The 22,350-nt window shown below is 47.2% G+C and overlaps 1 protein-coding gene across 1 annotated transcript in view; it reads left to right on the top strand.

Annotated features, from left to right (window-relative positions):
- Window positions 1–1,624: 1,624 nt before the first annotated feature.
- Window positions 1,625–22,350, top strand: part of LOC121833298 — a 91,936-nt gene continuing 71,210 nt past the window's right edge. Inside the window, exon 1 of the mRNA XM_042286465.1 lies at window positions 1,625–4,869. Within this exon, the coding sequence (XP_042142399.1) occupies window positions 1,625–4,869 (3,245 nt within the window). The remainder of the gene's footprint in view (window positions 4,870–22,350) is intronic.

The following is a 22,350-nucleotide window of genomic DNA, read 5'->3' as shown; positions in this document are numbered from 1 at the left end:
GGGAAAGTAGGCGCACGGGCTTTTTTTAGAGTGAAATCGCACTCCTTACAACGCTTATGTGCAAATATAAATCAGAAGCTTCGAATTATTTTCCAAGTCCTTGTTGATGTATTGGTTTCCGAAAGAATGATATATTTATCTTGAGTGTTTCGCATTTGTTAGTCTCTATAGTATCCTGATATTACTCGTCTTGAATATTTACTTGGCATTATTATTGCATACATACGTTATAGGCCAGGGGTCCGTGTTTTAGATAAATCAAAATAAATCCGAAAAACGCTCACCGTTAAATTTTGTGTCAATTTGTATTTATCCAAAAAAAACTCCGAATTTCGATGTCACAGCTACAAAATAAACAGCAAAAAAAATATAAAGTTTTGCAACTAAACTTTATGAGAGCAGAAGGTTCCGAGAATATTCCACTTCAGTTTCTTTTGAAATCTATAACTACTGACAAAAGGAGTTTGCCTTTTAGCACGTCGAGGTTCCTTCGGGACAACGGGTGAATGGTACTGTCACAAAATCCGGCTATGTTACGTTATTCATGTCACAAAATCCGACTGTGTTACGTTATCCATTCTCCCGGGCCAGACGCGTCCTTCCAAGAAATTCGCGGGGAGTGAGGTCTGGGACCCAGCTCCCCCGAAAACGAAGCGATGCTCCCTTTGGGGGAGGATGAAGGGACGAGCGGGCCAGCGTCCTGGGGTTTCTTTTTGTTTTGTTTTCCACGCCTGCGTGCTGGAATGCGGGGGCCCGTCCAGGGGGACTCTTTGGGGCAAAGGCGAGCAGTGTGAGCGGGAAACTCGGAAGCAACAGGCGGGGAATCGAAGCGTCGAGTCCGTGGAGCTCAACGGTAGCGGGCCAGGTCCGGACTGGGGAAGACTTCAACGACGAAGTGTGTGTGTGTGATTGTGTGGCCGCTTCAAGCCGCCCAACCCACCGTGGTACCACCGGGACCATTCCTTCCCCCTTCGGACAGCGCCTCGCAAGACCGTCACTCCCGGACACTGTGAGACGAGATTTCCCCTCCACTCGCACTTTCCTTTTTATAGTAATTAAGGAAGCGGTATTTCTGTACTTGGTTTTTATTCTCACGGGTGTCCGATTGTATTATTTGATAACATTTAAGCTCCGAAGTTTTTTTTTTTTGTTTTTTTTTTCATGTTCGGGGAAGCTCCCGCGTAAGAGATGGTTACTGCATTGTATTGAGCGGTAGACTTTGGGTTTTGCCTAATTCGTTGTGCGTTGAGTGATTTATCTTCGCCGCCCGTGCACCGGCCGGGTGAAGTGTGTTCGAGTCCTGTTGTTTTCGCAGCTCGGCACTTGCTTACCTTTATTGTGTTTTCTTTTGTTTTGTTTGTAGGATTAAATTCGTTTCGTTGCAAAACTGTGGTCTCCCCTTCATTGGCAAGACTCCACCGAGGCGTGGACCTATCGCCTGGTCGGCAGTCCTTTGTGTTTAAACAGAGAATATCAGAAAACCTGTGACAAAACTGGCGTCCGCGACAGGACTTGGCTGACTATGGTGGAGACTTGCCTTTGGAGGGCTGCGAGTAGAAACCGCGTGATTTGAGGGAAGTGTGGTTCCGCAGTTCGCCCAACGGCGAGCTTGGGTAGGCCAGACATGGAAATTGAAAAACTCGTGGCACTGGGAACCAAACTAGACCTCTCGGGAGCAGAACTAAAAAGGTGGATAGAGGAAGAGACCGCCAAGCAAAGAGAGGAGAGAGCCCTAGAGCGAGAAGCTACTAGGGAGGCTACCGAGCGGGAACAAGAGGCGGCGAAAGCAGCCGCCGAGAGGGAGCTCGAGATATTGAGGCTGAGGCTAGAGCTTGAGAACAAGAAGGAGGGGAACCGCTCATCCGGAGCAGGAACTGACGGCGAGGGTCACAGCGTTTTGAAATTGAATCCGAACAAGCTCCTACTCGCCTTCGACGAAAGGAAGGATGACCTCGACGCTTATATAAGAAGGTTTGAGGGAATTGCCTTAAGTCAAAAGTGGCCAGAAAGCCAATGGGCCACCGCCCTAAGCACGTGCCTCACGGGGGAAGCCCTTAGTGTGTATGGGCGATTGCCGCCCGTAGATGCCGCCGATTACGGCAAAGTGAAAGCCTCGCTGCTCAAGAGGTTCCGGTTCACCGTTGAGGGCTTTCGCGATAAATTCCGTGATGGGAAGCCAGTAGATGGAGAGACGGCCACTCAATACGCCGCCAGGCTTGGCCACTACTTCGACCGGTGGGTCGAGCTGGCCGCAGTGACCAAAGATTTTGAAGGTCTCCGAGAGCTGATCATCAAAGAGCAGTTCTTAAAGGGTTGTCATCCAGCCCTGGCCATCTACCTGAAGGAAAGAAAACAGCCACATTTGGAAGGACTGTTGGAGATGGCCGACCAATTTTTGGACGCGCAGGGTCGCAGTAACCTGGGGAAAGCCGGGAAAGGCGAGGCCGAACCCTCAGCGAAGAAAAGTAGCGAGGGGGGCGGGCCTCCGAGGCCCGCTATGAGGTGCTACCTCTGTAATAAGACGGGGCACAAAGCTGCACAATGTCGTAGCCTGTACAACACCGGACAGGTGCCCACGTGTCAAAGGTGTGGCAGGAAGGGACATAAGACGGAGGTCTGCCGGGGCCAGACAAAACCTCAGGCGTCGGGCATCTATATGCCCCGACAAGACAGAAAGGACGGAAACGTCACGGATGGGTTTTTAGAGCTGAAGGATGGGACGAAAATTCCGGTTGTCAACGCGGTAATGACCCCGCGTCATAAGTTCCTGGTCGAGGGAATGCCAGTCGTTGAGGGCACAATCGGACAGAAAAAGATAACGGTTCTGCGCGACACGGGTAGTAACACGGTCATCGTAAGACGAGGATTGGTCGACGACGGCCTCCTCACTGGAACCAAAAAGCCGGTGTATCTCCTGGATGGAACCGTGAAAATGCTTCCCGAGGCCCATATCCACGTTAAAACGCCCTACTTCAACGGAGGACTCAAAGCCCTGTGCATGGACGGGCCCCTGTACGACCTCGTGCTCGGCAATATTCCCGGCGCTAGAGAACCGGACGACCCCGCGACTGACGTAGAGGTGGGGGACGACCCGATACCGACAGGGCGAGTTCAGGAGGACCCGGCGGAACTTGACACACAGGAGGGCCAAGACGAGCCAGGACGCGAAACCCGGGCGGAAGTGGAAGATCCCCTAACTCCGGTGTGTGCCGTGGAAACCAGGGCCCAGAGTAAGAAAAAACAAACTGGATTGAAAAAACTACACGTGCCTCAAATCGAAGGGCTGGCCATCGACACGCCGAGCTTTGCAAAGGAGCAGGAAGAGGATGACACCCTGCGCCCCTGCTTTAAGCGGATTGGGGAAAGGGCCAGGGGAAAGACGGCCACGATCACTTATACAACCGGAGAGGGGCAAGGGCTTCTTTATCGAGTATACCGGGAGCGGTCGGGGAGAGAGACGCGCCAGCTCGTGGTGCCTCAGACCTACCGAAAAACTGTGCTGCAGGTTGCCCATGAAAGCATTATGGCGGGACACCTGGGGCAGGCGAAAACGAAGAGCCGTATCCTGGAAGAGTTCTTCTGGCCGGGATTGGGCTCGGACGTACGGCGGTTCGTGCTATCGTGTGACGTGTGCCAGCGAACAACACCGAAAGGAAAGGTCCCTCGCGTCCCACTGGGTGGGAGCCCCTTAATAGATACCCCATTTCAGAGGGTTGCTATCGACATCGTGGGACCGATGGCTCCGGCATCGGGCCGAGGGAACCGGTACATACTGACAATGGTAGACTACGTGACTCGCTACCCGGACGCCGTGGCTTTGCCCAGCATCGAAACCGAAAGAGTGGCAGAGGCCCTGGTCGAGATGTTCGCGCGGGTCGGAATGCCACGAGAGATATTAAGCGACCGGGGCTCGAATTTCACTTCCGAGCTAATGAAAGAGATCAGCCGGCTCCTGTCGATAAGACAGTTGCACACGTCCCCCTACCACCCCATGGCGAATGGATTGGTGGAGAAGTTCAATGGAACACTTAAACTCATGCTGAAGCGAATGTGCTCCGAGAGACCCAAGGATTGGGACCGGTATTTGCCCGCATTGCTGTTTGCCTACCGGGAAGTGCCGCAGGCGAGCCTCGGCTTTTCGCCTTTTGAATTGTTGTACGGTCGCCACGTCCGGGGCCCGCTAGCCATTCTGAGAGAGGTGTGGACCAACGTCGAGCTCGACGCAGAGCTCCGGACCACCTATGAACCCGTGCTCGACCTCAGAAATCGCCTCGAGGAGACGTGCAAAATCGCCCACGAGGAACTCGCGAGGTCGGGAGCTCGTTACGCTCGATACTACAACCGGAAAACCAAGGAGCGGAGTTTCCAGCCGGGAGAGAAGGTGCTCCTACTGCTCCCCACGGACAACAACAAACTTCTGCTGCAGTGGAAGGGGCCCTTCCTCGTTACGAGAAAAACAGGAGAGGTCGACTACGAGATCCAGACCGCGACCGGCCTGAAATTGTTCCACGCTAACCTACTAAAGAAATACGAGGAGCGGGGAATCGAGAAGGAAGACGAGCGACAGGCCTGCGCGGTTCTCTCACTGACGGAAACCGAAGATGACCAGCCGATCCCTCTACCAGCATTCCAGAGAGAGGAGGGCCCCGGAGACGCGAAAGTTTCATCGAAGCTTAGTGCTGAGCAAAAGTCACAGCTCGACCGCGTAATGCGCAGCCATGAGAACATCTTCTCCGACGTTCCGGGAAAAACCACATGGATACAGTGCGAGCTGAAGCAGACTACAGATACCCCCATCTATGTGCGACAATACCCACTGCCATTTGCGACCCACACGAAGGTTGAGGAAGAGGTGCAAGAAATGCTCAGGCTCGGAATAATAGAAAGATCCAGCTCTGCGTACAACGCACCCGTCCTGCTCGTCAAGAAGCCGGACGAAACAAATCGGCTGTGCGTCGATTTCAGACGTCTAAACGGCGTCTTAGTTCCAGACTCCGAACCCATGCCACGAGTCGACGCCGTTTTCGCCGCCGTCGGAAACAAACGCTACTTCTCAAAGATGGATTTCGTGAAGGGCTACTGGCAGATCCCACTCAGCGACGATTCCCAGCCCAAGACCGCATTTTCGACGACTTCGGGACTGTACCATTTTCGGTACATGCCGTTTGGGGTCAAGACCGCTCCGGCGGTATTTGCCAAACTGATGCGGAAGGTGGTGGATGGAATCCCAGACGTGGCCCATTACTACGACGATGTGTTGGTGGCTACCGACAGCTGGGAGCAACACCTCACTGCACTGCAGACACTGTTCGGCCGTATCCAAGCAGCGGGACTGACCATTCGCCCAACCAAGTGCGAGTTTGGGATGGAACAAATTGACTTTCTGGGCCACCGCATCGGAAAAGGACAGCTCGCCCCCCTCGGAAAGACGCTCGACAAAATCGAGAAGGCGAGTGTGCCGACCACCAAGCGCCAGGTGCGGGCGTTCCTCGGACTGACGGGATACTACCGGGATTTTATTCCCGACTACGCAAAGATCAGTGGGCCGCTAACGGACCTCACGAAGAAAAAAGAAAGGAACCAGGTGGAGTGGAGGACCGCTCATCAGTCGGCGTTCGACGAGCTGAAAGAACGGATCGCAAATCCGCCGATCCTGAGACTCCCAGATTTTGGAAAAGACTTTGTCCTCAGGACCGATGCTTCCGACACAAGTCTCGGAGCTATGTTAATGCAGCAGCATGACAGCCGCTTACATCCGGTGGCTTACGCTAGCCGGAAGCTGCTTGCTCGTGAGGCCGCCTACAGCACAATCGAAAGGGAGTGCTTGGCATTGGTCTGGGGAGTGCAGAAATTCAGTCCATACCTTTACGGTAGGAAATTCCTCGTACAAACCGACCACCAGCCGCTGAAGTACATCAATCAGGCGAAGCATCTGAACAGTAGAGTGCTGAGGTGGAGCCTCCTCTTGCAGGAATTTCCTTTCACTATCGAACATATCAAGGGCAGCGAAAATGTGGGCGCTGATTTCCTAAGCCGCTTGTAAGTCCGCCTCAGTAATGAGGCTTTGTTTTTGTCTATTAAGCCAGTATATGTATGTTATGTTTACTCCGTACTTCGTTTGTATCCTCCGAATATGAAAACTTCCCACTGTTGGAATGTGAACGGCTTATCTCATACGGAGCGCAGTTTGGTTTGCTTAGTATATGTACTCTTTGATTTTTTTTCTTTTGTGCGCTATTGTTCGCCGAGTTTTTGTGAAGAGTTAGTTTAAATATTCACGGGTGAATCTTCTTAAGTGAGGGGCAGTGTCACAAAATCCGGCTATGTTACGTTATTCATGTCACAAAATCCGACTGTGTTACGTTATCCATTCTCCCGGGCCAGACGCGTCCTTCCAAGAAATTCGCGGGGAGTGAGGTCTGGGACCCAGCTCCCCCGAAAACGAAGCGATGCTCCCTTTGGGGGAGGATGAAGGGACGAGCGGGCCAGCGTCCTGGGGTTTCTTTTTGTTTTGTTTTCCACGCCTGCGTGCTGGAATGCGGGGGCCCGTCCAGGGGGACTCTTTGGGGCAAAGGCGAGCAGTGTGAGCGGGAAACTCGGAAGCAACAGGCGGGGAATCGAAGCGTCGAGTCCGTGGAGCTCAACGGTAGCGGGCCAGGTCCGGACTGGGGAAGACTTCAACGACGAAGTGTGTGTGTGTGATTGTGTGGCCGCTTCAAGCCGTCCAACCCACCGTGGTACCACCGGGACCATTCCTTCCCCCTTCGGACAGCGCCTCGCAAGACCGTCACTCCCGGACACTGTGAGACGAGATTTCCCCTCCACTCGCACTTTCCTTTTTATAGTAATTAAGGAAGCGGTATTTCTGTACTTGGTTTTTATTCTCACGGGTGTCCGATTGTATTATTTGATAACATTTAAGCTCCGAAGTTTTTTTTTTTTGTTTTTTTTTTCATGTTCGGGGAAGCTCCCGCGTAAGAGATGGTTACTGCATTGTATTGAGCGGTAGACTTTGGGTTTTGCCTAATTCGTTGTGCGTTGAGTGATTTATCTTCGCCGCCCGTGCACCGGCCGGGTGAAGTGTGTTCGAGTCCTGTTGTTTTCGCAGCTCGGCACTTGCTTACCTTTATTGTGTTTTCTTTTGTTTTGTTTGTAGGATTAAATTCGTTTCGTTGCAAAACTGTGGTCTCCCCTTCATTGGCAAGACTCCACCGAGGCGTGGACCTATCGCCTGGTCGGCAGTCCTTTGTGTTTAAACAGAGAATATCAGAAAACCTGTGACAGGTACACAAACCTCATTTATTTTGTTTTCAAATTTTATTTTTATTTTACGCATTAAAATAAACTTCGAACCTCGAAGCATTGGGAATCTAACAAAAATGAACTTCGATAGACCCCGAATCTCCAGCGAAAAATAAACTCCAAATTCTTTTCATCATTCTTGTCCAGCTCGCTTGCCCCTTTGCATTGAATTGCATTATAATTAAAAAAAAACACCCTCCGAATTTCCCGAGAAATAGGCTCCGAAAGTACGGAATCCTAGATATAGCACAACGTCTGTCACTACTTTTATTTTAATTTTGTTTTTACCTCCACATATATATACACACATCCCACTTTTTACCACTTTTACCCCAATTTTTTGCTTTCACCCTCGTGTAACGCATCACTATACATGACATCACTATATATGCCTTTGAGGCATCACTATATATGCCTTTGAGGTAAAATTAATTAAATCACAATCAAGTCAAAACGCAATTGTGACGTAGGGCATAACTGTTCCGATGTACGCACAATTCTCGCTTCATCCCTCTTCGCGGTACAGTGCTCACCAGAAAGACGAACGAAACCAACTCATCACAATGTCTCCCCGGTCACGGTTCCGAGATGTAAGGTTAATATTATTAACCGACTTTCTCCTTGCTGCACGCCTCACCACGAGTCGTATACTGATTTGCGGCGGAGGACGCCGTTCGACCGACATAATGGTCCGTCTGCTCCGACGCACGCAGACCCATTACGACGATCCGAGCGGACGCAAAAACCCGAATTTGCATTCGGCCCGGTCACGAACATGTTCCGAAGGATGAACGAAAGCAGCCTTTAAAGGCCGATTGTTCGGCCGTGCCGACGCCTGGCCAACGCTACGTGGTCGGGCTGTTACGTCCCTCGCTGCTGCAATTAAAAGGGCACTTTGGCGGCGGCGGCTGCCAGTGACGATGGCCCAACCTGGGTCGGCCGTCAGAACCGGACTGCACAGCATGGGTGGCGTGAGCTATGCACAGTAGACTCCGTTTCATCATCGCCGAACCGCACTGGACGCTTTACGAGCCAATCAAACCAATCCGGTGGCGCGGGAGTGTCACGTGCTCTTCGGGAGGGTAGCGACGACGCGAAGGGTGCGTTGTCACGTGATGTGGCCAGTGTGGTGGATTGGTTGGGGTGACTGATGGCGTCCGCTTGCCGTAAAGTGAATCGGCGTCGAACGTATCGGGGGGCGTCGGGGTCGCAGACGGTGGGCCCTTCATTGCCTTCTTTGCGCAACGTGAACGGAGAGCTGTGTCTTAATGATCGTGACGAATTCGGGGCTAACACGTCGTTTGAGTGTAACACGTGGTCAATTCTTATTCGCAGCACGTTCATGGGAGCCCTATCGAGTAGGCGCAAAATTGGTTAATGTTTTTGTGTTTTTTTTTATGTGATTTAGCTGAAGCTGGGGAACAGATTCGTCGACGATTAACCTTCCCTTTTTTCTAATTTTAGCGTTATAGTTGTAAGATAGTCGAGAGTCAATTCACTCACTATGAATTGTATGCACTCGGACCAAAATGTGGCCTGTCGACAAAAAACAAACAAAAAAAAACTGTCGCTTATGATGGATGAAGCCCGAAGGATCTCGACGAAAGAAACGAATTACTGATGTCACTGAGCCGCGAATTTTATGACGTACTTCGCTTCTTTTTTTTTTTTTTTTTCTTCTTTTTTTGTGTTACGAAACTTTGAAGTGGGTTTGTTTTTTCTTACATGTTTTTCTCGGTTAATTATCCGCAAGCGCCGCAAAACCCAGACATATATATATATATATATTTTTTTTTTTTTGCGTTTGATGTTTGTTTTTGCATTTTTGAGTCTTCTGAAGCGCACGAAGCTGCATTGTACCAGCTTTCCGCCTCGTAATTCTTACTCCACGATGCACGTCAAACAGACGAGGATGGTAGCTGGACTGCACTGACCAACTTTCCCATCAACAGCAACGACCACCACAAGCTTCCCGCTTTCTAAACCTGGATACAAACCCGAGTTTTTACTTCGTACGCTATAAGAGAGCGCGTCGGCCACAGTATATCCTAAACTCCGCTTCACACCAAGGCCTCGCGTAGCCGAAGCTAGGCTTCACGGCACTCGCCTTATTGATGCGTTCTTCCGTCATCAACAAAAACAAACACGCGCAGAAAAAAATAGAAACGGGCTATTACGACGCATTCACTGTGCGACATCGATTCAGCGGGGAATAACAAAATCACGAAGACGACGACCGCCATGACAGTGCACTTTTGGCGACGCCCGACCGACTTCATCGGATCGCGCACCGAAAGCTGTGCTCGAACCTTACGTGAAATGGTGTATCACAGATCGCGTTTCTTAGTCGGGGTATGCTAGGACTGCGAAGACCAACGCGTGACTCCATTCACCGGCGTCTCTGTCAGTGGGTGGCTGGTCGCCGAAAGAATACCTCTCCTCTCTCCGCGGGCAAGTTCCGCGACCGGGAACGAGCGCGCGGGTGGATGTGGGAGACTTCCTACGTGGCGGCAACGCATCGTGGGTGGCGGAGACACGAGCGGAAAAGTGAACGCAACACCGACTTGACATAAGGGAGATAAAGAAGTGTTCGTTGCATGGGCGTTTTTCCCTTGTTTCTTTTTTTTTTTTTTAAAGTTGTTGTTACGTGCGTTAACAATGTAAAAATGCTCAGGGAGACGACTTGCCATTTCCGATTGGCATATATTCGAGTAGCGGGTATTGATATTCCTCGTTTTTTTCGGACTTTTGGTTAGGAGTCAAAATTCGGAAGGGTTAAAAATTGAGGTCAGGTATTGGTTTTTAAAGCGCCGCATCTCTCGTCACCCCCGGCTCAAGAAATTTTCTATGCGGCCTGTTAGGTTCACGCTTCTTTCTTCGTGATTAGTTCTCTGAAGCTCTTATCTGCCAATGCCAGAATCTTATTGGCTCCGGATAAATCGTAACATGGCTGGAACTCGCCACGCTTTGAGTTTTTAAAACTATCAGTAATTGTGCGACACATTCTTGTTTTTCTGGTTTTTTGTTGCTGTTGTTTTAATTTTGATTTTTTTTTATGGAACGTAGCACGTATACCCTTCCAAATATTGTGTGTGCCATCAAAGTTGGTTTTGTTTTTATTGGTACGGTATTTTCTAATCTCTAACTCGCACACCCCCCTATAAATGGCGGTTTTCCACAGAAAGATAAATAAATAAGTCACACCTTTTTTGTTTTCTTTTTTAGTCGCAGCTATAAATTTGCACGGTCGGCGCTGCGAAACTTCTTTGGTACGTCCGCCTATGTGTAGTGGGATCGCAACTTACACGCCGGCGGGAGACAGTTTCAATATTCTGAACCGAATGAGAAATATAACCCACTCTAAAAAAAAAAAAAAAAAAACATTTGTCGGCTTTTTTTGCACAACACTCGGAGAGGCAATCACCGCAACTTACGGAGGCAACTCAGCGAATGACAATGGCGAATCATATGTTAGGGCAAAAAACGCAGTCTGAGCTGAGACATTAAGCAATGCAAGCGTGACGTTTTGCATTGCTTAATGTCACAACTCAGACTGGGTGTTTTGGTCTAAACATATGTTTCGGCATCGTCATTCGCTGAGCGGCCTCTATAAGTTGCGGTGATTGGCTCTCCGAGTGTTGTGCGGGAAAGCAGGCGCACGGGCTTTTTTTAGAGTGTAGAAAAAAAATACACAAATAAGTTGCGCCTTTGCGTAAAACGCACTCACCAATTTAAAAAAAAAAAAGAGAGATTTAGACACCTGTAAATTCGGAACTCTATATCTAGTTGAACTTTTCCTGTCCTGTTAAGTAGTCTATTAATGTCGAGTGTGCAAATTTGTTTTCGAATTTGTAACCATTTTTTTTATGCTGGCTGTTACTATAACAACGCCTTTGGAAACCCTTTACACATGGATTACAACGACGTAGCCAATTTCTCACCAACCAACGCAATTGTCGCGCTTTCTACGGTGCGCGAGCGGAATTACTTAATCGCAAAATGGCTAGCTGAGTGGTCCACGTAATTTAATCGGACAACCCGTGCAGAAAAGGAGAAAGATTACATCTAAAGGGGCAGACGGCTCGGGTAGGAAATGTGCGCTGCCAATGTGATCCGAGTAATTATAGCATAATTATCCAAACGCGCCACTGATTACAGACAACTTGCTCGATGTCGTAACTTGTTTCTCCCCAACCTTTTCCTGCAATGCATTTGAGTACATTGTGGAACGCGCACAGACAAGAACTGAGGGAGAGAGGAGATTGGTACGTGCATGGGCGCCAGAGCGGCGAGCTCTCATTGGACGAATTAGTGGGTACACGGGAAGGCAAGCTGCTTTCGGCTCTACTCACTGTTCGAACGCCGAACGCGAGACAGTGAGCGTGGAACAGACGACGCTGTTCTTCGCTCTGAATGGAGACAGCGGGTAGAAATAAAAGCCGCTAGCCTTTCCCTCTACCCACTCATCTATCCAATCAGAGCTCCGCGCTCTGACATTCCCTCGAAAACTCATCTTCCTCTCTCTCTTTCTTTCTCCCTCTCTCTCAGTGTCTCTCCGTACAGGCACCAGCCTTCCCCAAGCGCTTGGAGATTTCTGAATATCACAAAAGAGGCACGTTTTCAAATGCACGAGGAATACGAACTTTTAAACTCAAGCCCAAAGACCGACTTAAACTAATTACGACATTTCGAAGCGCTATAACCACGGCTTTGAGGCTGTAGGTCGGTGCTCCGAAACCCCATGGTGCGTGGAATGTGTTCCGATTGGCGATACAACGGCACGAATAATAAATCACCCCGTGTGAACTCTCAGAACTGAACTGGATCGCGCGCGCATTTATCTCCATTTCAGGTGCGATAATGTTGGGTTCGAGGAGAAGGCGCCGTGTCGCCGGTCATTACGATGAAGGATTGTGGTCGGCAAGCCGGTGGAATTAAGCTGTTGACCCGTCTGCAAAGTATCATGATCACTTCCCTATTGTTCTGTTGTTCGGTTGAATCGGAGCGGTATGACCGGGTCTTCTGACGCAAATTCTAGGAGGTGTTAATGGTGGTTTTTCCTGGTCGCTGCGTTCCCTAAGTTTTCATTCACTGTATGCGCCGTTATTGCCTAAAAAGTTCAGTCCCGCTTTGGATTGGTGTCATCGGTTTCCACCCTACGGGGAGTGACTGCAGTGCCATGGCACTGTTCTCACTTCAGACAGTTTCCACAAATTTTCTTACCGTCTCTTCGTAATTTTAATCCTTTGTTTTCAACCTTGTCAGCAAATTACTGGCTTGACTTTGTCACTGTGAAAAGACAAGAGGTTATTTTCTTTACAAACCACGATACTTGTGTCAGAAATGCTGATTTTTCACGTGAGGCTCAGTCATCATAAGTCATCATAAACTGTCGTTACTGCAGTAATGACAGTTCTAGCTTGCAGCGCGCTTCAAAGCTTGTGACGAATATCAGGCAGACATCCCGTTGAACCCAAACGAGCACGTAGCACCCACATGTTGGCTTGCGTGTCGTAAATTATCAGGAAGAGCGGCGGGGCGTAGGTCTTTACGAACGCGCACCTCTTGTTTCCCGAATGAAGAGACAATCTTTTGAGAAAGACGCGGAGAGTCCGGACGACGGCAAAAAAAGAAAACAAAAAGCCAAGAGCGTACCACTCATCGCCGACGTTGGCAGGCGGTACGACTTGTACAACATCCAACGCTGGCACGAGTGACGCCGAGGGGGTGTTTAGGAAAAGCAGACGCTGTCGACGGCCCACCAACACGGCGGCGGCAAAAACAGAAGACACCGTTTTCATTCAACTTCCCCCGACATTTTTGTTATTTTATTTTTACAAGTTCTCATTTGGTTAAGAGTCGTGCTCTTTCGTTTCCGGCAAGAGTAGACGCGCGCCCGCGCTTTAGCTTTTTTTGTTTTGGTAGGATGATTCAATGACTTACCTTAATTGAATGGCTAATTCAAATAATCGGATGTCTTAACTTAGCCAGTCGCTTTCACTGCGACATTGAAATGGCGGTAAAAATCGTTATCTGAATGACTGAATTCTACAAAGGCATTGTTAAAATAAGTTCCTTTTTTATTTGTCGTCACGGCGGCCTTGATATGGCGGTAAAAATCGTCATCTAGCAAGCCGACCCGGCCTGCTAGATGTGTTTTCGTGCGCTAAAGTTACCACTCGTGGAGCAGGTAGAAGGCTAGCGGTTGCGGTAAGGCATGGGCTCTAAAAATGCGACTCGACGAATATAACTTATAAGCCGTTTTAGCGTCGCTAGAGTAAAAAGGTGTAACTCTTGGTGACTGAAAACTTGGCGCACGCGAGGTTTTCGTCACGTTCATATTCAACGGTAGAATAAACGAACGCGCGTTCCAAACCAGAGCAAACTGCGTAGTTGCGATGCTTGCTGCTGCGAGATTGAACGCTTCTATTTCACGCTTTAAATGTCGTTTCCTATATTCCGACGTCGAGGGCTGCTGCTTGGTCGCCGCTGTGTCGCACTTTTAGTTTACGCTCTAACCGCGGGGGTAATATTCGGCGCTGGTGGCGGCTTTTGCTCCGCTTATTAGCGCTGAGGCGTTGTCGAAGGTAGGAAGCTTGCGCTGGAGGCGGGACAACTGAAGCTACTCCCAGCCATTCTCAATTTGTCGGTGACTGTATCGTGACCAAGACAGAACAACAGAAAACGATAAAGAACGCCCTGACCAACGTTGCCTTGCCCCGAAACATTACGCCGAGAACGCTCGTAAGTCTTGGGAACGGTTTCGAGCTTTGCGTGTATGTTTGCAGAACAACACACGGGTCTTTGTGCGTGTAGTACATATAAACCACAACAAAAAACACAAAAACCTTATCCAAATTGTTTTCTTGTCTCCTTGCCGGCTCGGAGTTGCTCGCTTCGACGCTCATTCGCGGCGCCGTCGTGTGTTCCCTTGACATCGGTCACGCATCCTGCAGCGTTGCACCCGCGACACGCTCAGCCCGAATTATCGCGCATCTTCCACGCCGCCCGTGTCCACACGCCGCCGAGGCCTCGTCCACCGCAACAACAAGGGGCGAGTCAATAGGAGTGACCTTCGAAGGTCTCCACGCGTCCGGCCCTGTCGTTCTCGAGAAGACGCCGTCGCGATACACCGCGGGCTTCGACAAGGACGACTTCGGACTGTCCAATCGGACGCCGGGGACCCTCCCCTCGCCCTCTGCTCATTCTCGGCAAGTTGACGTCAGCGGCGGACTGTCGCCGGCTTTCGCATATCACACCACACCACTGCTATTTTTTCCCTCTTTTTTTTTTTAAATAAGCTTAAGAGGATTTTACACGGCAAAATTTTTGTCCGACGCGTTACCCCAAGAAAGAAACAAAACAGCAATTAATTGAGGCATGCAGACAGACAAACAAGACGACGGCTTGGATGGAGAAAAAAAAGACAGGGTTTCATTTCCTGCAAACAAGCAAAAGAAAGTTTGGCTCGTTGACGCGAAATAACAAATTCTTCCACGGTGGTTGGTTACTGGACGCAGTTCTTTTTTCCCTTTTCTTTTTTCTTTTTCTTTTTCTTTTTTATTTTGGGGGGGAGGGGGGGAGGGGGAGGTGGTGGCTCAGGCTATATTGTAGATGAGGTAGCTCAAGCGAGGCGCCTCAGGAGATGCCGGCACGTTCTTATCGACGCAAAAATTAACCGAGGGATTCGAGAGTGCTGAGGGAAAGGGGGTCTTTTTCAGCTTGTGCGGGGTTCTCGGAATACTAGTTGAGTTTCGTGATCTCTTTCAAGGTTGTTTCGTCTCGAACACCAGGGACGCGGGATTAAATTTTTTAACAGTCGCCTATTTATAGCTTCGTTTCCAAGTGTACCAGCGTGCTTTTAAGATGAGCCTTCTTTTTTTTATATATATATAGTTTATCCGTGTCGGCTCGTAAACATGCTCAAAGTGGTGTGTGGCAAAAAGTGTGTATGTGTGTGCGGGGGGGAAGGGGGGGGGGGTTGGATGTCGTGACGGTGAGGTGTTGCATCGACTAGCAAGCCTAACTGGTTCTGTTGCAAGTGGACGCAATAAAATGTCACAATCAGGGATCGTGTGATCTTTAAAAAAAAGTGATAACGTAAGAATAAAATAAGCTGTGAACGAGAAGGGTCAGGCGACTGGACTAAAGCAGCTCGGTTATGAAATCGCGCGTTTATTTTGAGAGATCTGATAAACTTTTATAAGCAAACGTAGATACAAAGTTCAGAATTAGGAGGGGGGAAAAGGCAAACATCAACGCCATTGCGAATCTGCAAAAGCAAGTTTGTTTGCTTTCGCTTTCCTTATGTTTAATTGTCGACATTTTTTCATCACAAAATGGTGTCAATATATAGATTAAGGTCTTTGGTTTACAAGAGACAAGCTGCTTATAAGAGCGAGAAGTTCTGCAACCTTGTCTCGTGAAATAAGCTGGAAATAATTCATCCGCTAGTTTACCGTCCAACATGCATGTTCTGTTTCTATTTTCTTTTTCATTAACAATATGTTTTATTTGAAATTCTTCTAATACACAGAACTAGAATACCGACCTTCAATACCAGATCTTAAGTTCAAGTAAGACCAAATTGTGACATTAATTCAACGCGAGCGAAAATTTCAGTTGGGGTTTTCGAGCATCTTTTTTCCGCACCAGAAGCGTTGGTTTTAGAGCATATGCGGATGATTTTATCTCAAATCGTGCAGGAAAAAAATGATGGAACCGCAAAAACTCTGGAAAAAATATATGTTGGCGGAAAATGTGTGACTAGAACAAAACTGCAAATTCAGCAACGTATTTCTTTTTGTTTCTTGTTTTTGATTTTTGGGCTTCGAAAGGGAAAAAGAAAGGTCTTGCGATTTTTACAGTTTTCACTAGTGGCACACTTTGGAGTTTGGCAACGTTTAGATCATCTTTTTCAAAACAATGAGAACTTTTTTAACTACTTTAATACTTTGTATAAAAGGATTGAAGTTCACATAAGAAACATATAAAATGAAAGCTTGTATCTACGCCTATTTAAAAATTATTACATTCTTAATTTCGGTTTAGTTTATATAGAAGAAACAACCCTGTAAACTTAAGAATAAAAGCTAAAAGTACAAAATTGAACGTAATTTCAAGAAAATGCGTATTTTTTATGTTTTCGAAGTTTTTATATGAAGAGCTTTGTATGTTCCCTTATAAGTGCAATAAAATTTCTTTGACATATGTGGTTTTGTCATATTAAGCAGTGCGTTTGAAAAGAAGACATAATTGAAACTCCATCCTACGACGCATATCTCTGTCATTTCGTTTTTCACTTAAATATTAGTTATTTTTGTACCATGATCAAAGTTTTTTTTTTCTCGAATCCAAACGCAGTTCGGCAAAACTTGTACGTCGATAGTATTCATAGGATAATGTGGTAAGGGGCTCCTCCACACGTCCAGTTAGATTAGTTAGTAAACTAGAGAAATCGAAACTGTCTTGAATAATGTTTAAGCGTTGTTATATCAGATCACCAAACATATATAGGACATTGAGTAATGCGGATTCTTGGGCGAGTTGGTACTGAAACTTGGAGAACATAATAGCGCTTCACGACAGGGACTAAGAGTAGGAACGAGACATTGTGTTGTCGTTGTGTTAGCGCATTGTGTTGTCTCGTTCCTACTCTTCGTCCCTTTCGTGAAGCGCTATTATGTTCTCCAAATATATAGGACGTTTTTAATGTTTTCCGCGAGTTAATAGAGCACTTGAGGGGGAAAACATTACAAAGCGACGGCCCGGTAAGCACCTCAAGAAGCGCGCATGATTTCTGTTTTTGTTTCTTCCCACAACTTCGTTTACACGATAGTTAAGCTAGGCTTGTTGAAACCTGGCAAATCTCCGTCTTCACAATTTATATGTTTCCGAAATCAAACGTGCGTTCCAAATCTCGTAGAATGATATCAGGTGAAACTACCTGTTCTGATAGCATCGCGCCGCTTCGGCGCTTGCTTTCGCTTTTCAGCAATGTGCGCGTCTTCACTAACTTCGCCTTTTTTATATTTTTTTTTCTTATTGAGATATAAGTACCTTCAAGGTTCTCGTAAGTTGCTTCGGCTATTTTTTTCGACGGAAAGGGGGAACGAAAGGGCAATACTTGGGCCGAGTGGGACATAGATAGGCCGCCACCCTGTTTAACTTTATGAGCGTCGATTCCCCTTTTTAGGTAACTGTTGTGATTGTTTATTCGGAACAAACAGGGTCACCATGAACATTACAAACGACTACCATATGACAATCCGAGCACCTGATAAAAAGGAAGAAGGTATAGACAGAATGTGATCACCAGGAGGCGCTACCAGAGCTAAAACTCATGTGCCGCGCCGCCTTCGAGAGCGGCAGCCTTTTCCTTTCGTTTTGGTTCGCCGGCACGATCTATGCATATATCTCGTAGCTCATCTGAGTTTTTTAGACACAGTTAACCAAAACTGAGAGAGGGAGCAACTACTCTTTGCCCGGCAGCAATATGAAACGTAGGCGACCAAGAATTCAGTTTTGAAAACATTAAGATACTTTGCCTGTGTGCTAACCCAACTAAAGAGCGCGTTTTGCTGGCCTGTAAGGTGTGTCCAAAAAGAAATGGTTTAACCCTGGAATCGTTACCAATAAAAGAAGACGAATAAAACTAAGTAGCTTCGTGGGAATCTAGCGAACTGTTAGAGAAACAAATGGGAAGTAACGCATTTCGCAATGGGTTCAGAAAGCGCGTAACAAAGTACTTCCCCCATTCATTCATGCGACATGTGCAGCGGCTTGCTATAAGCTCAGAAAAGTCGCATGTCAAGGCTCGTGCATTTTTATTTTGCGGAAAACTAGAGCGCCGTTCTTCCGCGAGCGGTAAAATGCTTTTATCGGAAGAACAAGATCGTTTCTCTCTTCACCCGCGTCGCTACAACAGAGCGCAAAATCTACAGCTTCGAAGTTGTCAGCGCCGACATCGTGCACCATACAACACACACACTGTTCGCTCTGCGCGCAGTTGAAGAGTGGCAGGAGCAAAACATTCCGATATTTAAAAAACTTGTCCACATCTCCGATGGGGACGCTAGTCATTTGAAGGATAGGTTTCAACTGTGCGAGAGGGCGAAGAGACAAGAGGTGACCAAATCGATTTTTTTAAGCTGCGAGAACTTCGGAAAAGTGTGTGCAATGGCGTGGGGAGAGTCCTCAAGCGCCAAGCCCCCTCGCACAACCTCAGGTCTCCAGAACTGCAGACCATTGAAAGCGCTCATGATTTTTTTCATGAAGGTTGCTCCAAAAGTGCCCGGAATTGTACTCATTAAAAGTGAAGCTGCATGCCTCGCCCAATACCGTAACAGTAAAAAAAAAACAGAAAAAAAAACATTTTTTTTAGTCTTATGGAAAGCAATTAATCCTGCCATTTGTGAACGAAGGCTCAAAATAGAGACGAGTCTTTCAGGGTTGTGATGAAAGATAAAAGAAAGAGAATCCTCGAGATTACTGTTAACCTCACTTAAAATCGTTATTTTCTTCTATCACTATAACCGTTACTGTGAGCTTATAAAACCAAAAATGCTTTGTATTGTTAGGCATTTCCCCCCGTTTATCTGTATGATATGTTATTGCCTCAAATAAAAATAGTCATAAAGTTTCATACGAACCTCGCCAGTATACATGAAAATGCGTCCGCATGAACGAAGCAAAATGTCGCACTAGTACCGCTAGGTTTCTGAAAAAAAAAAAAACAATTACCTCGCCCCTTTATTGTTTGACGCAGAGGTTTCTGAAACTTAATTGTTTTATGTTTGGCAGCGGCTTTAGTGGAGTTTAACATAAAGCCGTGGCCACACCGCTAATATGTGGGTGTCTCAGGTAGTAAGTAGCCAGGCTCTTTAAATCGACCGGTAACAACGGTTTCTTAACCTATCGCGCTACGATTTGCATTGGTAACGCATTCGTTCAAATAAAATTTGGAAAGAACGAACTTACTCAAGAAAAATGTAAAAAAAGGAAAAAGGATTAACCCCTATGGAAACGCAAGGAAGCGACCGCGGTCTTCCGACAAAAGGGCGCCGTGTTTATTGAAGACCGGTGTCTTTGCTGGGTTTCCATACGAGTTAAGACTTTTTTTATCTTTTACTTCTTCCTCAGGTAAGTTCGTTCTCTGCAAATTTTATACAACAAATGCACCAACTGTGGGAAACGCTGCACAAAATCGTAGCGCGATAGGTTTTGAAACCGAATTTTTTGGTCGATTTAAAGAGCCTGGACGCTCTTTGAGACACCCGATACATCACACAAAGTGATGTGTCTCAAATAGGCCTCAGATAATCTCTGCACAGTGTGCAGAGATTATCTGAGGCGCGTTTCTTCTTTGTGTCAAATTGGGCATACAAAAACTGCCTGCAGACAAGTTCAGTGGTTGGGTAGTCAGAGGACTATCAAATCAATAGTTCGCTACAGCGTCACACATATTTTTAATAAAGTGAAAAGAAAAAAAAAAGCTGAGCTGCTCGAATCCGAAACCGAAACTGCACTTGGGAGGAAGAAGGACAATACAGGAGAGAGTTGGCGGAAGTCACGTGGTTGTGCAACTTTTTTTTTTTCAATAAACGAATTTGCAGGGTTTTAGAAGCCACAAAATAAATGGGAATTCTATTCATTTTCTATTTTTAATATTGAGTGTGTACCTTCGATGACCCATGACTTTGATTATACTTAGTGGCTGTGCCTGAACCATACAAAACGGCACGTAACCGCGGAGAAGAGTGTGAGCGCGACTAAAACCGTCCAGTCCTCGATCGGCGGTTTTCTGGCGGGAAGAGAACGAACTTTGAGCGGCAAATTGTGTTCTGGGTAGTTGGAAGAGGAATTTGGGTGTGTGTATGTTTATACAGCCTAGAACTTAGCCTGCCTCAACGGGCGACTTGTCTCCCAGCTATAGACGAAAAATTTAAGCAGTGAACCACTAGCCTGGGGTCTTTAGCGTGCCCCACGCGGTAGTGATACACGACCGCACCACGGTACGATGCTTATCCAGATCGAAACGGGCAGAGAGAAGGATTGAGCCCAGGATCCCTGGGTTCTGCAGCGCGACCTTTCTCTCCACGTGCTCCGAGCTGGTGCGCGCTAGCCAGACTTGTACCGTACGCATTACAAGTAATCAAATTACTTGTAATCGATTACTTTTTGGAGTAATTTTGTAACCAGTTGATTACTTTTATTAGGCAGTAATCACAAGAGTAATCTGATTACTTTTGAAGTAATAAAATTACTTGTAACCATCACAATTTGTCCACAGGACCCCCCCACCCCCGGCACACGCCTTTTTTTTATGAAATAACAAAAATAAAATTTGCTTGTTTTTTAGAATGGAAAAAAGAAAGATTTTTGTGGAGCTGTATGAAACGAGGTCAATCTCTTTCTATGTACCATTTCTGTGGAATGTCCGTTTTCTTTTTTTCGAGCTGGGACTGGGAGTGGGAAGCCCCAGGAAAGCCACAGTGCGTGACAAAGGCCATTCAGGGCGAAGTTCGAAGAAACAGAACGTAGGTTTGTGAGTCCTTCGTTCAAACTAGCCCCCTCACGCACACACACACAGAAATAAAAAAAATCCTGTTTAGGGTACCTACTCGCAGCGCGTAGGAGAACCAGAACCGTAGAATGCCTTAACCAGATGCAAAATATAACAAAGGCAGTTGAAATATTACCCCATTTCCCCTACGTGGTCTTTGTGACAAGCAATGTTTCGAGTTGAGAAGTGGTCGGGGCGATCTCTTCCGCTGATGGATACTACCCATGATCCGTTTCAAATCCTGGAGCTGCTGCTCTTTTGTATAACATGCGAGCTCATCCACATGTGAATAATAAAATGAGCGAGGCAAACTTTTAGCGACAACCCTTGCTCAAGCTTAAGAAGATCTAGAACCCCCCCCCCCCCCCCCCCAACACACACACACACTGGCGAAAGCCCAAATCTTTAAACGTCTTCAAACGAATTCTGTGCTTGTGTCCGCATTGTGAAGGTGCAACGACCACGAAGAGGGAACCCGTTTTTTTTTCTTCAATACTTGCGAAAATGTGAGATATGGGTTGGAAAGAGTTCATTGTTATGAGCGCTAAAGATGTAAGTCTTAACACAATAAAGTAATCGGAAAAGTAACGGTTACTTCTTAAAGTAATGTCCAATTACTTTTGCTGTCGAGTAATCAAGTAATCTAATCGAATACTTTTTAGCCAAGAGTAATAGTAATTGTAATCGATTACTTTTTTTTTTGTAACGTGCACAAGTCTGGCGCTAGCCCACTCGGCCATCGACCCCCCGTCTGGGTAGTTGGGCTCTCGTATGTCATGCACGAATAAAACACCTTGGCGAGAATAAACACCCTGTCAGTGTCCCTTTACCTAAGGATAAATTGTAAAGCTCTTTGGGAGGTGGCACTGTTCGAGTAAAACCTGCTGCTACCAGTCCGACCTATCGCCAACCAGAAGTCACCAAATCGCAATTTTCGCCTCCACGAAAGCCCAACGTGACCTTGACCTGAGGTTGAACTGCCTCAGTCAGGGGTCCGACACGGATGCACTAACCCCTTTATCCCCTTCTGTCTCAAACAAGAACCCCTCTCCGCCCAAAACTCAAATGCAAGAAAAAAAAAAAATTTGTTTGCGTAGCGTGCGTCAAGCCTGAACCGTGACACCGCAACGATTCATTCTCACCAGGAGTTGGAGCCAAGATGCAATGACCAAAGAGTTGAACAACATGAAGAAAGGTCTCATCAACGGCTTCGACTTGGGAACAAATGATCTGCGAGGGTTAACCGGTACCGGGAGCAACAGTCGTCTCAAGGACTCTCCGAGAAAATACAGTTCTTTCCCGCAATCCGCAAGAAACGGGTGAGGTTTTCTTTTCTTTCTCTTTCAGCGTGTCTTTTTTGTTTTCGTATTATCGTTTTATTTTTTTGTTTCTCGAGCAAAGTGACTTAAATAAAAATAAGAACGCACAAGTCAGGAACTGTTTGACGTAAGCGGGGCATTATTCTCTTCCATCGCCCTTATGCT

The sequence above is a fragment of the Ixodes scapularis genome, unplaced genomic scaffold (genome assembly GCF_016920785.2).
Source record: "Ixodes scapularis isolate PalLabHiFi unplaced genomic scaffold, ASM1692078v2 PGA_scaffold7__128_contigs__length_106722199, whole genome shotgun sequence".
NCBI lineage: Eukaryota > Metazoa > Arthropoda > Arachnida > Ixodida > Ixodidae > Ixodes > Ixodes scapularis.
The sequence above is the reverse complement of the archived record's forward strand: the minus strand, read 5'-3'. Positions and strand labels throughout refer to the sequence as shown.